This window comes from Pelodiscus sinensis, chromosome 2, assembly GCF_052426305.1.
Source record: "Pelodiscus sinensis isolate ZL-2025 chromosome 2, ASM5242630v1, whole genome shotgun sequence".
NCBI classification, from domain to species: domain Eukaryota; kingdom Metazoa; phylum Chordata; order Testudines; family Trionychidae; genus Pelodiscus; species Pelodiscus sinensis.
In genome coordinates, this window is record NC_143053.1 from 197,893,119 (window position 1) to 197,907,983 (window position 14,865).

Consider the following 14,865-nt stretch of genomic DNA (forward strand, 5'->3'; position numbering starts at 1 on the left):
ATCTGAGGTTTTGGTTTGGTTCCCAAGATTGAAATAAGTCAGCAGCAATGTTCCCTCTAATCTTTACTATCCATGTGTGGATTTTTTCCAGCTATGTGCAGAATAACTTTTTTTACATGCACTGAAGCATGTGCGAATGTAAACCACTCGTAGAAACAAAAAAGCTAGCTGTGGGTGCTCTGCTAATCAGGTTGGCACATTTGAATCTCTCCTGAATGGCCGAACAACACATAGCTTAAGGAGAACATTGGTCCAAGCACCTTAGGCTATATCTACATATTATTTAAAATTTTGAGCAGTGAGTCTCAGAGCCTGGGTCTATAGACTGGGGTGCTAAAACAGTTATATAGATTTTCACTCTCAGGCTGGGAATCCAGTGCCTAGGCTTCAGAACTTGGACCTGAATGTCTACACAGCTGATTTTAATGCCATAGCACCAGCCCAAGTCTACAGACCTAGTTCTTAAGATTTTTTGCTGCATGTTTTAAAATGCAATGTGAACGTATCCTTAGAGTGCCAAGCTACACAGCATGCCAAACTCTGTAACATACCAACAGCATAAATGTACACCTTGACAATTTGCAGAAATCATGGCTTGAAGCATTGGGGGTTTTTTTTGTAGTAATTTAGACATTTGAAATATGTTCCTTTCTTTGTTTCTAAGTAAGTTGTGATGTGGGATTTTTCAGTTTGATTTTGCATTAAGGCTGTGTTCTGGAAGCTAACAAAAGAGTAAATCTATTAGCAGCCAGCAGACTTGCTTTTGAAAAGCCATGCACATGTAATCTGTTCCTTAAGCCTGTAAGCATTTTCAGAACAGATGATGACAGCTTATTAAAAGGGTCTACCTGTGCTTGTCCACCTGAGTGCAGGGGCGGGTGCGGAGAGGTCTGGTGATGCGCCGGGTGTGAGTGAAGGTGCGAGTGGGAGTGATGGTGTGGATGGTTCTGCTGGTGATGGGGTTGAGGATGAGGATGGTGTGCTGGATGCTGGTGCTGATGTGGGTATGGGTGATGAGGGGGCAACGTCTGGTGCTGATGTGGATGTGAGTGCATATGATGATGTGGCGTCTGGTCCTGTCGTGAGCTCATCATTTCCATCATATGGCCCATGGTGTTCATATTTCCATTTGACATGGCTGCAGGATGATGAGTCAATGCTGCCTTCAACCTCTGAAACAGAAGAAAAAGGGAGGAGTGGGGGGGAAAGAGAATTTGAAATCAATAATACATTTATACGGGGTTCTGAGTATGCAGTTTCATATTTCCAGATTTTTACACACTCTTTTGACACCTGAAAGTGTCTGGTTCCGTAACTATTATGTAACTATTAATATTTTTTCTAGAGTTTGTTTCTTGACTTAAGTATGGTGATTTACATGTCACCTGCGGTGTCTGTTAGGTTATAATCTATAATTACTAGTCAAAACTTAGAGAACACTAAGGCTGTGGCTACATTGGCATCCCTTTCTGGAAAAGGGATGCTAATGAGACACATCGCAATTGCAAATCCGCGGGGGATTTAAATATCAAGTAGGAATAAGAGATCCTCCGGAAAAGGGCATATTTTCCAGAGAATCACGTCTAGACTGGCGCTTTTCTCCGGCTTATCCCCAAGCCGGAAAAAAGCGGCAGCCATGTAAATGCAATTGCGATGTGTCTCATTAGCATCCCTTTTCCGGAAAGGGATGCCAATGTAGCCACAGCCTAAATATCTGGTGATAATATAACAGTTACAGATTTTCACAGGATTGTGCTGCTATGCTATAGAGGAAAAAGTATTAAACTTAAGATTACAGTCTCATGCAGTCTTAGATTTTTAAAAAAGAAGAATACCTGCGAAAATAATGCATTTAGCAAAGATCCACACTAAATTATCATCCAGTATTACACACATTGTTGTATTGCCTCAAAAAACCAGTGTATTGGCAGTTTAAAAAAAAAATTCAGACCCCACAAACATTAATCACTTTACAATATTTTAATGCATAAGACCAAACCTTTGTGCTCTCACCGAACTAAAAAACGATTAGTTAAGTGTGTTCTTGCCATTAAGTTCCTTTTAGTTTGAGCTAGAAAGCTCAAATGCTAGCTGTGGTTTATTATTGCATGCTAATTCCTGCCTCGGTGATGTCTTCATGTCTTTTACGATGCTGGAGTTGATTTTTGCGGTTCTAACACAGGCAAAACTACAGTTAATTTCAATTGGGTTTTCTAAGTCTCCCACTTTAGGGGGTCTTGCAATAGCCAAAGGAAGTTTAATCTGAGTAAGAATGGCAGGATAGGGTTCTTTTGTTCATTGTGATGGCAGCTGAAAGGTGGAAGAACACCTTGTGGCAGGGTGTTGACCTGCACTGGCCCTTTAAGATCTGGAGTCAGGAGGAAGCCCGGCTGAGGCAAATAAGGAGGGCCCAGCTGGAGACTAGAAGAGCAGCTCCTGGGAAGAGGAGAGACCTGCCCTGACCTGCCTTGCCTTGCCTGCAATGAGAGAGGCTTTGGCCTAGCAAACCCAGGCTACCCGGCCTGAGGCCCAGGGCTACAAGGAGGCAGTCATGGAGGGCAGGGCTGCAAGGAGCCAGCCTCGGTTCTGCAAGGAGGCAGCTGTGGTTGGCTGGGAGAGTGCGAGTCAGGGATGCCCCAGGCCATAAGACAAGGCAGGGTTGCAGAAGGCAACTGGGCAGGCAGAGCTCCATCTTTGGCCAGGGAGGAATGGCTGGGAGAGACTGCAGTCCACCCTGAGACAGGGCTAGAGAGGGACTGGAAGTGGGCCACTGAGGCCTGGAAGGAGCTGGGTGTTCCCGGGAAGAAGAACTGAGGGTCCTAGGGAGGACCCTGGACTGAAGGAAGAAGAGTGACTCCCCCCCGGGGGCGCGGACCAAGGGGGGTAGTGGATCAAGACCGGAGTGGTCACTGCCAGAGGGCAGTACCCTGAAGAGAACACCTCACCCAAAAGGGGCATGTCAGCGTCGGAGCAGCCAGTTATTTCCCCAAAGCCACCCTGAGGGAAGAAGCCGTGCGGAAAGTGAGTGAACCTGCTACATCATATTATCACTCCAACATAGTCTTCACATTGGATTACCTAAGACCATCTTTCTGTCTGAGCTCAGCAAAGTTAGTGCCAAAGTTAGTTAGTTAGTTTTCCAAATCAAAATGCAACATCCCCTGCCCAGCAAACTCTGGTTAGCTAGCACATTTATAAATCATAAATGCCTGGCAAATATGCCCACTATATACTGGCAACATACTCTGAAGCTGAACTGCAGTGTGATTTGTTCTAAATGGCAAATTTTTCAATGTAAAAAACGGGCTAGAGGGGAAGACCTAATGAGCGAATAAACATTTTCTTAGTTGCGAAAACTGGGGCTATCACAGTGGCGTGACTTGCAGCAGAAAACTTTATTTTGTTTTCTTTCCATAGTCTGCTCTACCACATCCATTTGTTTGAGATCGCAAACCAGGAGAGACAGCGAGAAGCCTGACATGCAGCTGGTTTCAGTCAATAAAGGTCATTTCCATTTGGTCTGTGTATTTTACAAGCTCCTTGTTCACGTTTCCCAGTGGGAGAGTGGGCCAGCTGCCCTGGCTCTGGATCCTGGTAAGAAACCAGCTATCTACCTCATCCTGCCCCAATACAGCCACAGTGGGTTGTCTAGCCTCTGCATCCCTTTAACTTCACACACCCCCACACACTCCACAGGACAATTTATTTTTCATTAATGAGAGGCTGCTGCCAATTAGAAACATTTGGGGAACTATAAACATTTTTTCTTGTCTTCGGCAAGATCAACTGTTTGTGTTGTAGAGTGCTGGAAAAATCCCCAGGAATTTAGTAAACTCTTTGCATTGTATATGTATTGAGGTGGGAGGAGAGACTTCAGTTTCATTGTTTGTCTGGGTCTGGTAATTCCATGTAGAATACAATGTGATGGCACCATATTTGCATATTACAAATACACCATAGCGTATTTCAAGGCAAAGGGTCTCAAACAAAGATACAATCAAGTACCCAATCACGTTCTCGTTCACATCTGCAAAAGTTATGCCACAGTCTTTAAAAGGAACTCTTGGTACTCAGCAATTCTGAAAATTGGACTAAAAAAGAAGATAAGTCAATACTTGGAACTCTGTCATTATTTCCTGAGAGCAGATGGCATCCACATTTCTGAAGATGCTCACACTGTTTCCTTACTTTATATGCCACCTTCAGATGCCTTACTTCAGAGTAGCCAGCCACCTAGCCAAAAAGGACTGCAGGATATTTCTTTAAGAGCCCCTCAATATATATAATTCGTTAACCATAGGGCCTCCTAGGCATCACTGAGCAAACTGTGCCCTGTGAAACAGATAGAAAGAAACTAAGATGAAGAATTGGAACTAAAATTTCCTCCATGCATCTGCAATATTTTCAATTTGTTTGACAGCATTACTTTATTTTTTTTTTTTGGCCATTTTTCTCCTGTGTCTTAACAGCAATAATTTAATGGCAAAAATTGCCATTTTTTTCCCAATAGGAATTCCCACCCCAAATTTCTCCAGTGGAACACAATTGGGGTTTTTTCAGTGTTTTTTAGAAAAAAATCTAAAGGGGAAAAATAGATTTTCGCCTTGTTAACTAAGTTTTTAAAAACTGAAAATAATTTGGCATTAAACATTTTGAGTTGGCAAAAGAAAACAACTTGAAGCATGAACAAAAAAACAAAACAAAACAAAAAGATCAGTGAAAATATGTGTTTCCTTATAAAAGCTATTTTATAAGCTATTGAATAGAAATTTAAGTAAATTATTTTTATCATCTCTAAGCTTCCATACTGTACTCTTCTACTCTTTCTTTTTTTTCTCTAGTTCCCATCACAGCAGTAATCTAAGTTAAGACAGTGAGGAAGCAATAAGGATAGGAGTATTGATGTTTTCTCATTCTAATTCAGTTTGTGCTACTGCACTTATATAAATATATCAAGTGATCCATCCCTTTTCCCTGCTGGGTGCACATGCCCAAATCCCATTAAAATCAGTGAAGAAACATGACCAATTATAGTATCAGCTTAATGTCTGCAATGTCCTTTATCAGAGTAGCATGGCCTTGCAAGAATATGATTGGAAAGGTATTTCCAAGCACTAACTACTGTGGCCTGGTCTTTAAGGTATGATGTTGTTTTATAAGCACCATAGAAAAAAAAGGAAAATGCATATGTTAGCTTTCCTAATACTTATATCTATAGTAATCTAGCACAAATATATAGAGTGAAAGCCTGACTCCTTTGAAGTCAATGGCAAAATTCCCACTGACTTTAATGGTGTGAGAATTATAACCATAATGTTTCTTGATAAGGACAACATCTCTATAAATCAGTAAACATCAAGCAATCACTATATGGTCACACACAAGATTACCATAGCTAACAATATTGCAATGGGGAAGCTGAGAGCAGACTTTGGCCTAGCATACTTTTAAGTGTCACAATGGATTTTTCACCTTGCATTATACAATAATTGTGATGGGGGAACATGAGAATAAATTCCACTCAATCCTTGTCTGTTAACAAATATTTTATACTATAAGTAGCAGAAACCACTTTTTGCAAATCATGCCACTTACATTCTTAAAAGCAAACTAGAGGTGATTTATCTCTATCCAATCAATGACCATATTTCAGAGATTGATTGAACTCAGATGTCACATTGAAAGCTAGCTCCTGCTTTCCTTGTGCACTTAAAATCCTACTGACTTCAGGAAAATCTTCAAGATATGCAGGATCTAGCTAGCCATAAATCACATTGTCCTAAAGTTAAGAGAAAGGGGGCACAAGTTGCTAACCTTCGAATTGAATGACCTGAAGCAAGGTCTTTGTGCGTTGGTTTCTGCATCTGTGAAATGGGAAAGAAGATACTGACTTCCTTTGTAAAGCGCTTTGAGATACAGGGATACAAAGAAATAGATAAAAGTTGGGTACTATTAATATGATTTGCTCTCAGTCTGTTTGGCACATCTGAATTATACTCTCTCATTTTTCTCTGAGTTCCTATACATACTGCTGTGTCTACACTGGTGCGAGCTTGCGCATAAGCAGCCGCTCTTGCGCAAAAACTTGCTGCTTGTCTACACTGGCTGTGTGTTCTTGCACAAGTAAACTGACGTTCTAATGTATAAAATCAGGGCTTCTTGCATGAGAACTCTGATGCTCCCGCTCAGGAATAAGCCCTCTTGAGCAAGAGCTCTTCCAGAAGAGGCCAGTGTAGACAGGCAACATGAATTTCTTGTGCAAGAAAGCCCTATGGTTAAAATGGCCATCGGAGCTTTCTTGAGCAAGAGAGCGTCTACACTGGCATGGTTGCTCTTGCGCAAAAGCACATGCCATTGTAGATGCTCTCTTCTGTAAGAGTTTTTGCACAAGAACTCTTCCGCAAAAGAGTTCTTGTACTAGAAGCTGCCAGTGTAGACGTAGCCAATTCTGTAAGATTTTGTAATAGCGCTATAATGGACTGCCATCAAGTCTACAGCATATCTCAGCTTCTAATAAAAAGCAAACTCTGTTGTCCTCCCAAACTCAAACTTGCAGAACTGAATTAATCTTTAAGAAGAAGTTTTATAAAACCATTTTAGAAAATGAAACTAGCAATGAAACCAACAGCATTATACACAAAAGGTATATCATCTGTAGTAACTACCTTTCTGAGATCAAGACCTGAACCTATGATGTTCTGTATAGCTTCATCTCCTATTGCCATCCATATAAAAGTTAATAATGTTTATCATCTCACAAGATCAGACTTCCAGTCACTGACCATTTTGTTATTTGCTGAAGTGTCACGCCTAGAAGTTGTACAATGGTAGGGGCGACAATAGTACAATTGCATTCACACAGACGCACCACCCCCTGGTGATGACATTGCTAATAGGATGTCCATTGTTTTGGGAGCCCCTAACTACAAGTTGGACCACAGTGATAGTACAAACATAAATGATGGAACAACAACAACCTTCTATTTAGTGATTTTCATCTGTAAATCAGAAAGCACTTTCCAAAGGAAGTAAGCATCATTATTCTTGTGCATACAATATTTTTGACTTCCAGTTATTTAGAAAAATAAGTTCCCTGTTAATTTAGTCCATATGAATTTTTGATGTATACCTTATAACAGGGACAGAAATATGTTAGAGAAATACAACTGAGTCTTACTGTTTCTTGATTATTAAACACAAGAAGTACTATTTGTGAAATGTTAAAGTTGACATTTATTTACACAGAAATCAGGAAATTCAAAGTTAAGGTTTCCACAATATTTGTAATTTGACTTATGCGTGTCTGATATAATTTCCATTTTTATCTATTATTTGATTATTCATTATTCTAAAGCCAGGAAAGCATGAGAGCAGCAGAATAAAGATAGTGGACTTAAAAAAAAAGCAGATTTTAATCAACTCAGAGAACCGGTAGATAGGGTTTCAGAGAATGAAAATCTAAAGGAAAAGGGATTTAAGGAGAAATAGCAGGTTCAAGGAGACAATATTAAAGACATAACAGCAAATTACCCCAGTGCACAGAAAAGACATGAGAATGGTAAAAGGTCAATGTATCTCCACCAGGAGTTCTTTAATGGACTGAAAATCAGAAAGGAATCCTACGAACAGTGGAAATGTGGATAAATTGCTAAGGAGGAGTACAGAAGAATATCACAAGTATGTAGGCACAAAATCGGAAAGGCTAAGGCATAAGATGTGTTCACTAGCAATGGACCTAGAAGGCAATAAAAAGAGATTATAGAGATACACTGAGGCAAAAGAAAGAAAAGTACAGGTCTTCTATCTAATAGCAGAAGACATCCAGTAAAGTTAAGTGTTTATTATCTATTTTGTTTCAGTCTTTACTAAAAAGGTAAATTGTGACCAGATACTTAACATGATTAATATAAACTAGAAGGGGGAAGGAATGGAGGCCAACATGGGGAAAAACAGGTAAAATAATATGTACAAAAGTTAGAGGTATTATGTAATCCTACAGCACTTAAATTATCTAAGGTACTTGCTGCCAGAATCTCCGAACTGTTAGTAATTATCTTAAAGAGGACAGATGATGAACCAGATGACTGAAGAAAGGCAAACACAGTATCTATCTTAAAACGGGGGGAAAAATAGAACCAGGGAATTATAGACCAATCAGCCTAACTTTGATACCTTGAGGATACTGAAGAATTTTTGAACAAATTATTTGTAACACCCTGGAGGATAATAGGATTACAAGAAATAGCCAGCCAGCATAGATCTGTCAAGAACAAGTCATGTCAAAAACCATTCCCTCTTTGATGGGATTAGTGGCCTAGTGAATAGTAGGGTAAGCTGTAGATGTGATATATCTTGATTTTAGTAATTTCTTTGACACAATCCTACAGGACATTCTCATAATAAGCAAACTGTAGACACATGGTGCAGATAAAATTACTATAAAGATGGACGCAAAACTTGTTGAAGGACCATACTCAAAGAGTAGTTACCAACAATTTGCTGCCAAGCTGCTGGGATGTACCATGTGGGGTCAGTGTCTGTGTTCGGTCCAGTACTATTAAGTACTTCCATTAATGACTTGGATAATGGAGAGGTAGAATAGGCTTATAAAATTTGTGGATGATACCAAGCTGGGAAGGATTGCTAGCACTTTGGAAGACAGAATTAGGTTTCAAAATCACTTTGAGAAATTGGAAAACAGATCTGAAATGAATAAAATGCAATTCAGTAAAGACAAATAATGAAGTGCAAATTACTATATTTAGGAAGGGGGAAAAGCACAACTACAAAATGGGGAATAGCTGCCTAGGTACTAATACTGCAGCACGGCGCTATGGCAGCCATTTAAAGGGCCCTGGACTCTCTGAGTGTCACCGCTGCCTGTGAATTGCCAGGCTCCAAGACAATTACCCCTTTACTTCCCTCTCTGTTAGCAGGCTTGATAGAAACCTTTTGTTGCCAATCCCCTTACTTGCTGTCACTTATTGTCGCTTAATAATAATAAACTTATTCTTGCTTTTACTAAGTGGTGTGTGCTCAGCAGAGCAATGTTCTGATCACTAATTAGCTGTGGTGTGCCATTCCTTTGGGCAGAAATCTACTAGTAGAAGATGGCAGTTATTTATTTCCAGCTGCATATTTTCTACAAACAGTAATCATTTTTAGTCATCCTCACTCAGGAGGTTGAATAACCCATGTATGTGAGACTGCATTTAAACAGATGACTTTCAGTGACCTGCTTCTGATAGTCCAATAACTCAGGATTTCCTAGGTACAATATTCTTGTTCTCTCTCTCTCTAAATATCCAAACACATGATACATAGGATGTGGATACAGACGATATTGGCTAACAACTTTAACTTTATGAAGTGCATTTTTGGAAATGTGCCTGTTTCTTTAATAAGTATGTTAGCGTGGATAGTTCTTAATATGAGAACTATCACCATGAGAGAGACATGAGATGAAATTGTAGCAAGGGATATTTTGCTTGGTCATTAGGAAAAAATTCCTAATTGTCAAGGTAGTTAAGCGCTGGAGCAAATTACCTAAGGAGGTGTAGGATCTCCATCACTGGAGGTTTTTGAAAATGGGTTAGACCAGTGTTTCCCAATTTTTTTTGACCACGGAACCCTTTCAAACTCAAAAAAATTTCAAGGAACCCCCTAGCCAGGGATTAAGTTTGTTGAGCAAAAAAAACACACACCCAAACACACACAGACTGCCAGTACACTACAATTGGTAGTAATAAGATGCTAAATACCATCATGAGATCACCATTCATTTAAATTCAACATATTGAATATAACACCATTCATTTATATTCAACAAAAATAATATTAAATATGTACACAAAATAAAACTATCAAATAATATTAATTATATTCATAGTTTTCAATGCGAAGAGTGGTTTTTCTTCTTTTCTTGGCAAATTCTTTTTTATTTGGTTTAATACTAGAAAGTTGGATTTGCATATCTGGCGCAGCATTCAGTCGATTTCTGTATTTCGTTTTCATTGCCGCATAGTTCGAGAACCCAGTTTTGCGCAAGTATGTACTGGCAAAGGGTAACAGCTGACGAATTGCGCATCTTGATAAGGATGAATATTATTGACTTTGACATAAGTCACTCCAAAATGTAATCAGAGAAACTTCTTTAAATTTTTGTATTAATTGGCCATCTGAAGCGATTTCAATTAGGTTTTCATAATCTTGTGTAGAAAAACTGACTAGCTTTTCTGTTAAACTTAATGGATTTCGAATCCAGTTATTGTTGTCATTGATATTTGGAAAATACTTAATGATGTTCGTGTATGAATCGCGGAGATGATCTGCATTGTCGCTGCGAATATCTTCATCAAGTTTGTATCCATTTTCTTCAAGGAAATCATTCAGAGTTGGTAAACAATCCAAATCATTTCATCCTACAGATGAGATCCAAAACTGTAGCTTCCGTGACAATGACAAAATTTTGTCTTTCGCATTAAAAATATTTATATTCTTTCCTTGCAGCGACAGATTTACTTCATTTAGTTTTGTAAAGATGTCTGCAAGATATGCAACTCTAGATAACCACAAAAAGTCTGTTAAATGATCAGACAGTTGGAATTTGTGATCCATCAGATTTGCGGAGAGCTCATGACGCAATTCAAATAATCTAACCAGCACTTTTCCTCGTGATAGCCACCTGACTTCTGTATGTAGAAGCAGGGCTGTGTGCTACCCATATCTTCACACATAATTTTGAACAGTCTTGATTGTAATGGTCGAGTTTTTATATAATTAATAATCTGTACTGCTTCATCCAACACATTTTTAAGAAAGGGAGAAATATTCTTAACTACCAGAACGTGTCTGTGGAGAATGCAGTGACTGCTGGTGCAGTTTGGTGCTACATTTTTATTTGTGTTACAGTGCCAGCCACTGTTCCTACCATTGCTTTGGCACCATCACTGCACACATCAACACATTTTTCCCAGCTTATTGATGTGTTTTCATAAAGTTATTGATACAATTGAATATATTCTCACCAGTTGTATTGGTTTGCAAAAATTCACATAAAAGTAAGTCTTCTTCAATAGAACTATTAAAATCATAACGGACAAATACAAGCAGAACTGCAAGACCTGCAACGTCAGTGGACTCGTCTAATTGTAATGCATATGCATCACATAAATGCAGCCGAAAAATAAGCTCCTTCTTGATGTCAGCAGCAAGATCGTGAATACGACGTGTGACAGTATTGTTTGATAGTGGCACAGCCTCAACTTTTTTACTAGACTCCTGATCCAACATACACATCACAATATCTTTTGCACATGGTTTTATGAGTGATTCCCCAATAGCGTGTGCTTCTTCGGCGAGTGATATACGATAGCTTACTTTATAAGATGCCTCTGTTGCGTTTTCATTATCAGATTTGGCAATTTTTGACATGAAGAGTTTACTTTTTTCAAGCGATTCAAGCTTTTGCTTAAAAAAACTAATGTCTTTATCTTTGTATTCTGGATGATTTGTTTCAAAATGTCTTCGCAATTTACCAGGTACTAAACAACTATTAGATAATATTTTGTTGCACACTACACACTGGGCACCTGGAGCATCTTCATTTCCATTGCTTGTGAATCCAAATGCCAAATAGTCCTCACAATACCTGCGTTTCTTATTAGTCAGATGACATTTTTCATAATTAACTTGAACTGCCTCAGTATTTTCCTTGCTGGTTTCAGTAAAAATATTGGAGTTTGAAGTACTCACTTTTCTCTTTAAAGTTCCTTCTTTTAACCAACGATCCATGGGGAACTTTAATATTAGATTGAATTCCTAAACTTAAAGTCACACACAGGAGCCACGTGTCCTCACGGTGTATATGGGGATTTGTTCTGATCCTCAAAGTGAGTAGGAGTTACAGTGTTCCACTCACTGATAGTATCCCCCCCCACACACACACATGCTGCCTTTACCAAGGGACCTAGCAGCAGCAACAGCTGCTTGTCCCGCTTCTGCCCGATCAATCCAAGATCCCTCTCCCACGTCCCCCGCTGCCGCTCTGCTTTTACCACTGGACCTAGCAACAGCAACAGCTACTTGTCCCGCTTCTGCCCGATCAACCCAAGATCCCTCTCCCGCATCCCCCGTTGCCACTCTGCTTTTTCCAGTGGTAAAAGCAGAGCGGCAGCGGGGGACGCGGGAGAGGGATCTTGGGTTGATCGGGTAGAAGCGGGACAAGCAGCTGTTGCTGCTGCTACTTCCGGTGGTAAAAGCAGAGCGGCAGCGGGGGACGTGGGAGATGTCTGAAAGGGGAGCAGGGAAGGAGCCAGCGTCTTTGTGTGCCGGGCTCCTCTGTCTCTTTATGGGCGGGGGGAGGGGAGCATTCGGGTTCTCGCGGAACCCTTACGTTCGCTTCGCGGAACCCCAGGGTTCCGTGAAGCACCATTTGGGAAAAACTGGGTTAGACAAACATCTGTTTGAATGGTTTAACTAATACTTAGCCCTTCCTCTGTGCAGGGGACTGGATTCTGCTGTTCCCAAAGAAAGAGTATACATAGGAGCCTATATGATTCCGCTCAGGATTAGCTTCTTTCACTATCACAGTACTTAGATCTATTTATAGTAAAACCAAGAATAAGTTTGTCAAAGATTCAAGTGAAAGAGAATAAGAATAGTGAAAACAAATAGGTATATGCAAAATAAAATAACACATTTTCTAGAGAGTAAGCTTAACTAACAAGTTAAACTTCTTCAAACAGGTGCTTATTTCACTTGGGCTGTGTCCAGACTCAAGGGTTTTTTCGGGAAAAGTAGCCTTTTTCCGAAAAAACTTCCCCTGCGTCCAGACTCAAGCCGGGTTCTTTCAAAATTAAATCGAAAGAACGCGGCTTTTCTTTCGATGGCGGTAAACCTCATTTCACGAGGAAGAACGCCTTCTTTCGAAAGTTCCTCTTTCGAAAGAAGGCGTTCTTCAATGTAAATAGGGCTTCTTCGAAAGAGAGCATCCAGACTCACTGGATGCTTTCTTTCGAAAAAGCAAGCCGCTTTTTCGAAAGTTCAACGTGCAGTCTAGACGCTCTCTTTCGAAAGAGGCTTGCAGTCTAGACATAGCCTTGAAGTCCTCTACAGAGCTTTCAACCAAACACAGTGCCCTTTTAATTCCTACGTGCAGGATAAAAGCATGTCTTCTTTGCGTACTACTTATACTCCCAAAGTTCATTGTACTAGGAGACAGGATAACTATCTGAAGCCTATTTCTCCTGTGTGGAAGCTTGTTGACTGCATGTCCCTTTGTTTACTTTGTATGTAAACTGGTATCTATTGTGTTAGATTACAATAATTAATTTACATCCCATCAAGAGACAGGAGAAAAAACATCTGCATACATGACACCTTACATACCATTTGTACATATATTTCACAAGGATATTAATGACCAGTGTGATCTCAGCTTTCATTTAAGACCTCACATGACATTCTTTGGTGAACTAAATATACATATCAGAATCAAGATATTCCTATAACCATCTTGCCAGTTGGCATTCAAGGATGTCTGGGTCACAAATCCACTTTAATAAATGTAAAGTATGAGATATGAGAGATAAACACAAATATTTTATAATATTTATAACAGAAAAAACTTTCCACACAGTAACCACATGGTTGAAAGCAGAAATGTTCTTTTTTCCATTAGGAAAAAAAATGAGTGATATACACTGTATATTTGTACATCAGTTATATTCTCTTTCAAAACTATAACAGCAGGGTTAAGCCAAGAATAAACATTCCAAGCAAGTAACCTTTTTAAATAGAAATCCAAATTTGTATGGTTTGATTTATCAGTATAAATTGAGATCTATCTGCAATGGAGGAAAAATGTATCTGCTGACCCATTCTAATCTAATTCATACTAACACTGTTTACATGCATTGTAGCGCTCTTTGATGATACAACATATTTGTTCCCAGTTTTAAATGGCTGTCCCCCATACATATTGGCTAGATAAACCATGCTTAAATCACGACTGTCCGATTTGCTTAATTCCTGCTTCCTTTCTCTTTCCTCATTCTCAGGAGAGGTGGGTGCTGTATATTCTATGAGTCTCAGATTCACTCTGTTATTACTCAGGACTGCCAGGAGTAAATATGGTGTTATACTCTAAGGCCAGGTATAAAGTAGTGGAGAAATTTGATGTAAGATACACAACTCCAGATACGTGAATTGCGTAGCTGGAGTTGACGTACCTTGCATAAATTTTCTGGGGAAGCTCCACAACGGGGTAGGGGGGTGTTTATGGGAGAAACGTTCCCATTGACTTCCTTTATTCCTCGCAACAGCAAGGAGTACTGGCACGGATGAGAGAACCTTCAGCATTTGATTTAGTGGGTCTTTACTAGAGCCACTAAATCAAACCCTGGAGGATTGCTCGCTAGAGCGTTGATCCTTTGGCAAGTGGTCATGTGGCTTAAGATGCAGTTTGGCCTCCCTATAGCACACAATGGAGGCTACAGCACACATGTAGGATGTCTGGGGCTTTGCCACAGCCCCAAGCACTATGGTTGAAGCATCGGCAGGGTCTCTTCTCCAGTCTCAAGGACTCAGAAGGAGGGTATCCTGCATTACTTTGGTGGGTGGGGGTTCACTGTGGTTTGAAAGGGCTCTCTTCCTCCTATTTCCCCAAGTGTACCATGCAACAGAGGGGAGGAATAGCCCTCAACACATAAGGCAAAATTATAGGCAGATGCATAGTGTATGGGCAAGAGGGCATAAGGAACCTTCCTCCTGTGCAATCAGAACTACACTTCCCTATATGCTGTGGAGCATAGAGACTGCTCTCCCTGCTTCCTGTGGGGGTGGTAGTGGATGCGGTGCCTCAAA

At 40.0% G+C, this 14,865-nt stretch overlaps 1 protein-coding gene across 8 annotated transcripts in view; it reads right to left on the reverse strand.

The window, feature by feature from the left end:
- Positions 1-14,865, reverse strand: part of CREB5 (cAMP responsive element binding protein 5) — a 369,817-nt gene that overhangs the window by 20,840 nt on the left and 334,112 nt on the right. For all 8 annotated transcript variants that reach the window (XM_075922155.2, XM_006133220.5, XM_075922150.2 and 5 more), the window contains one exon: positions 849-1,172. In XM_075922155.2, coding sequence (XP_075778270.1) covers positions 849-1,172 — 324 coding nt within the window. The remainder of the gene's footprint in view (positions 1-848; positions 1,173-14,865) is intronic.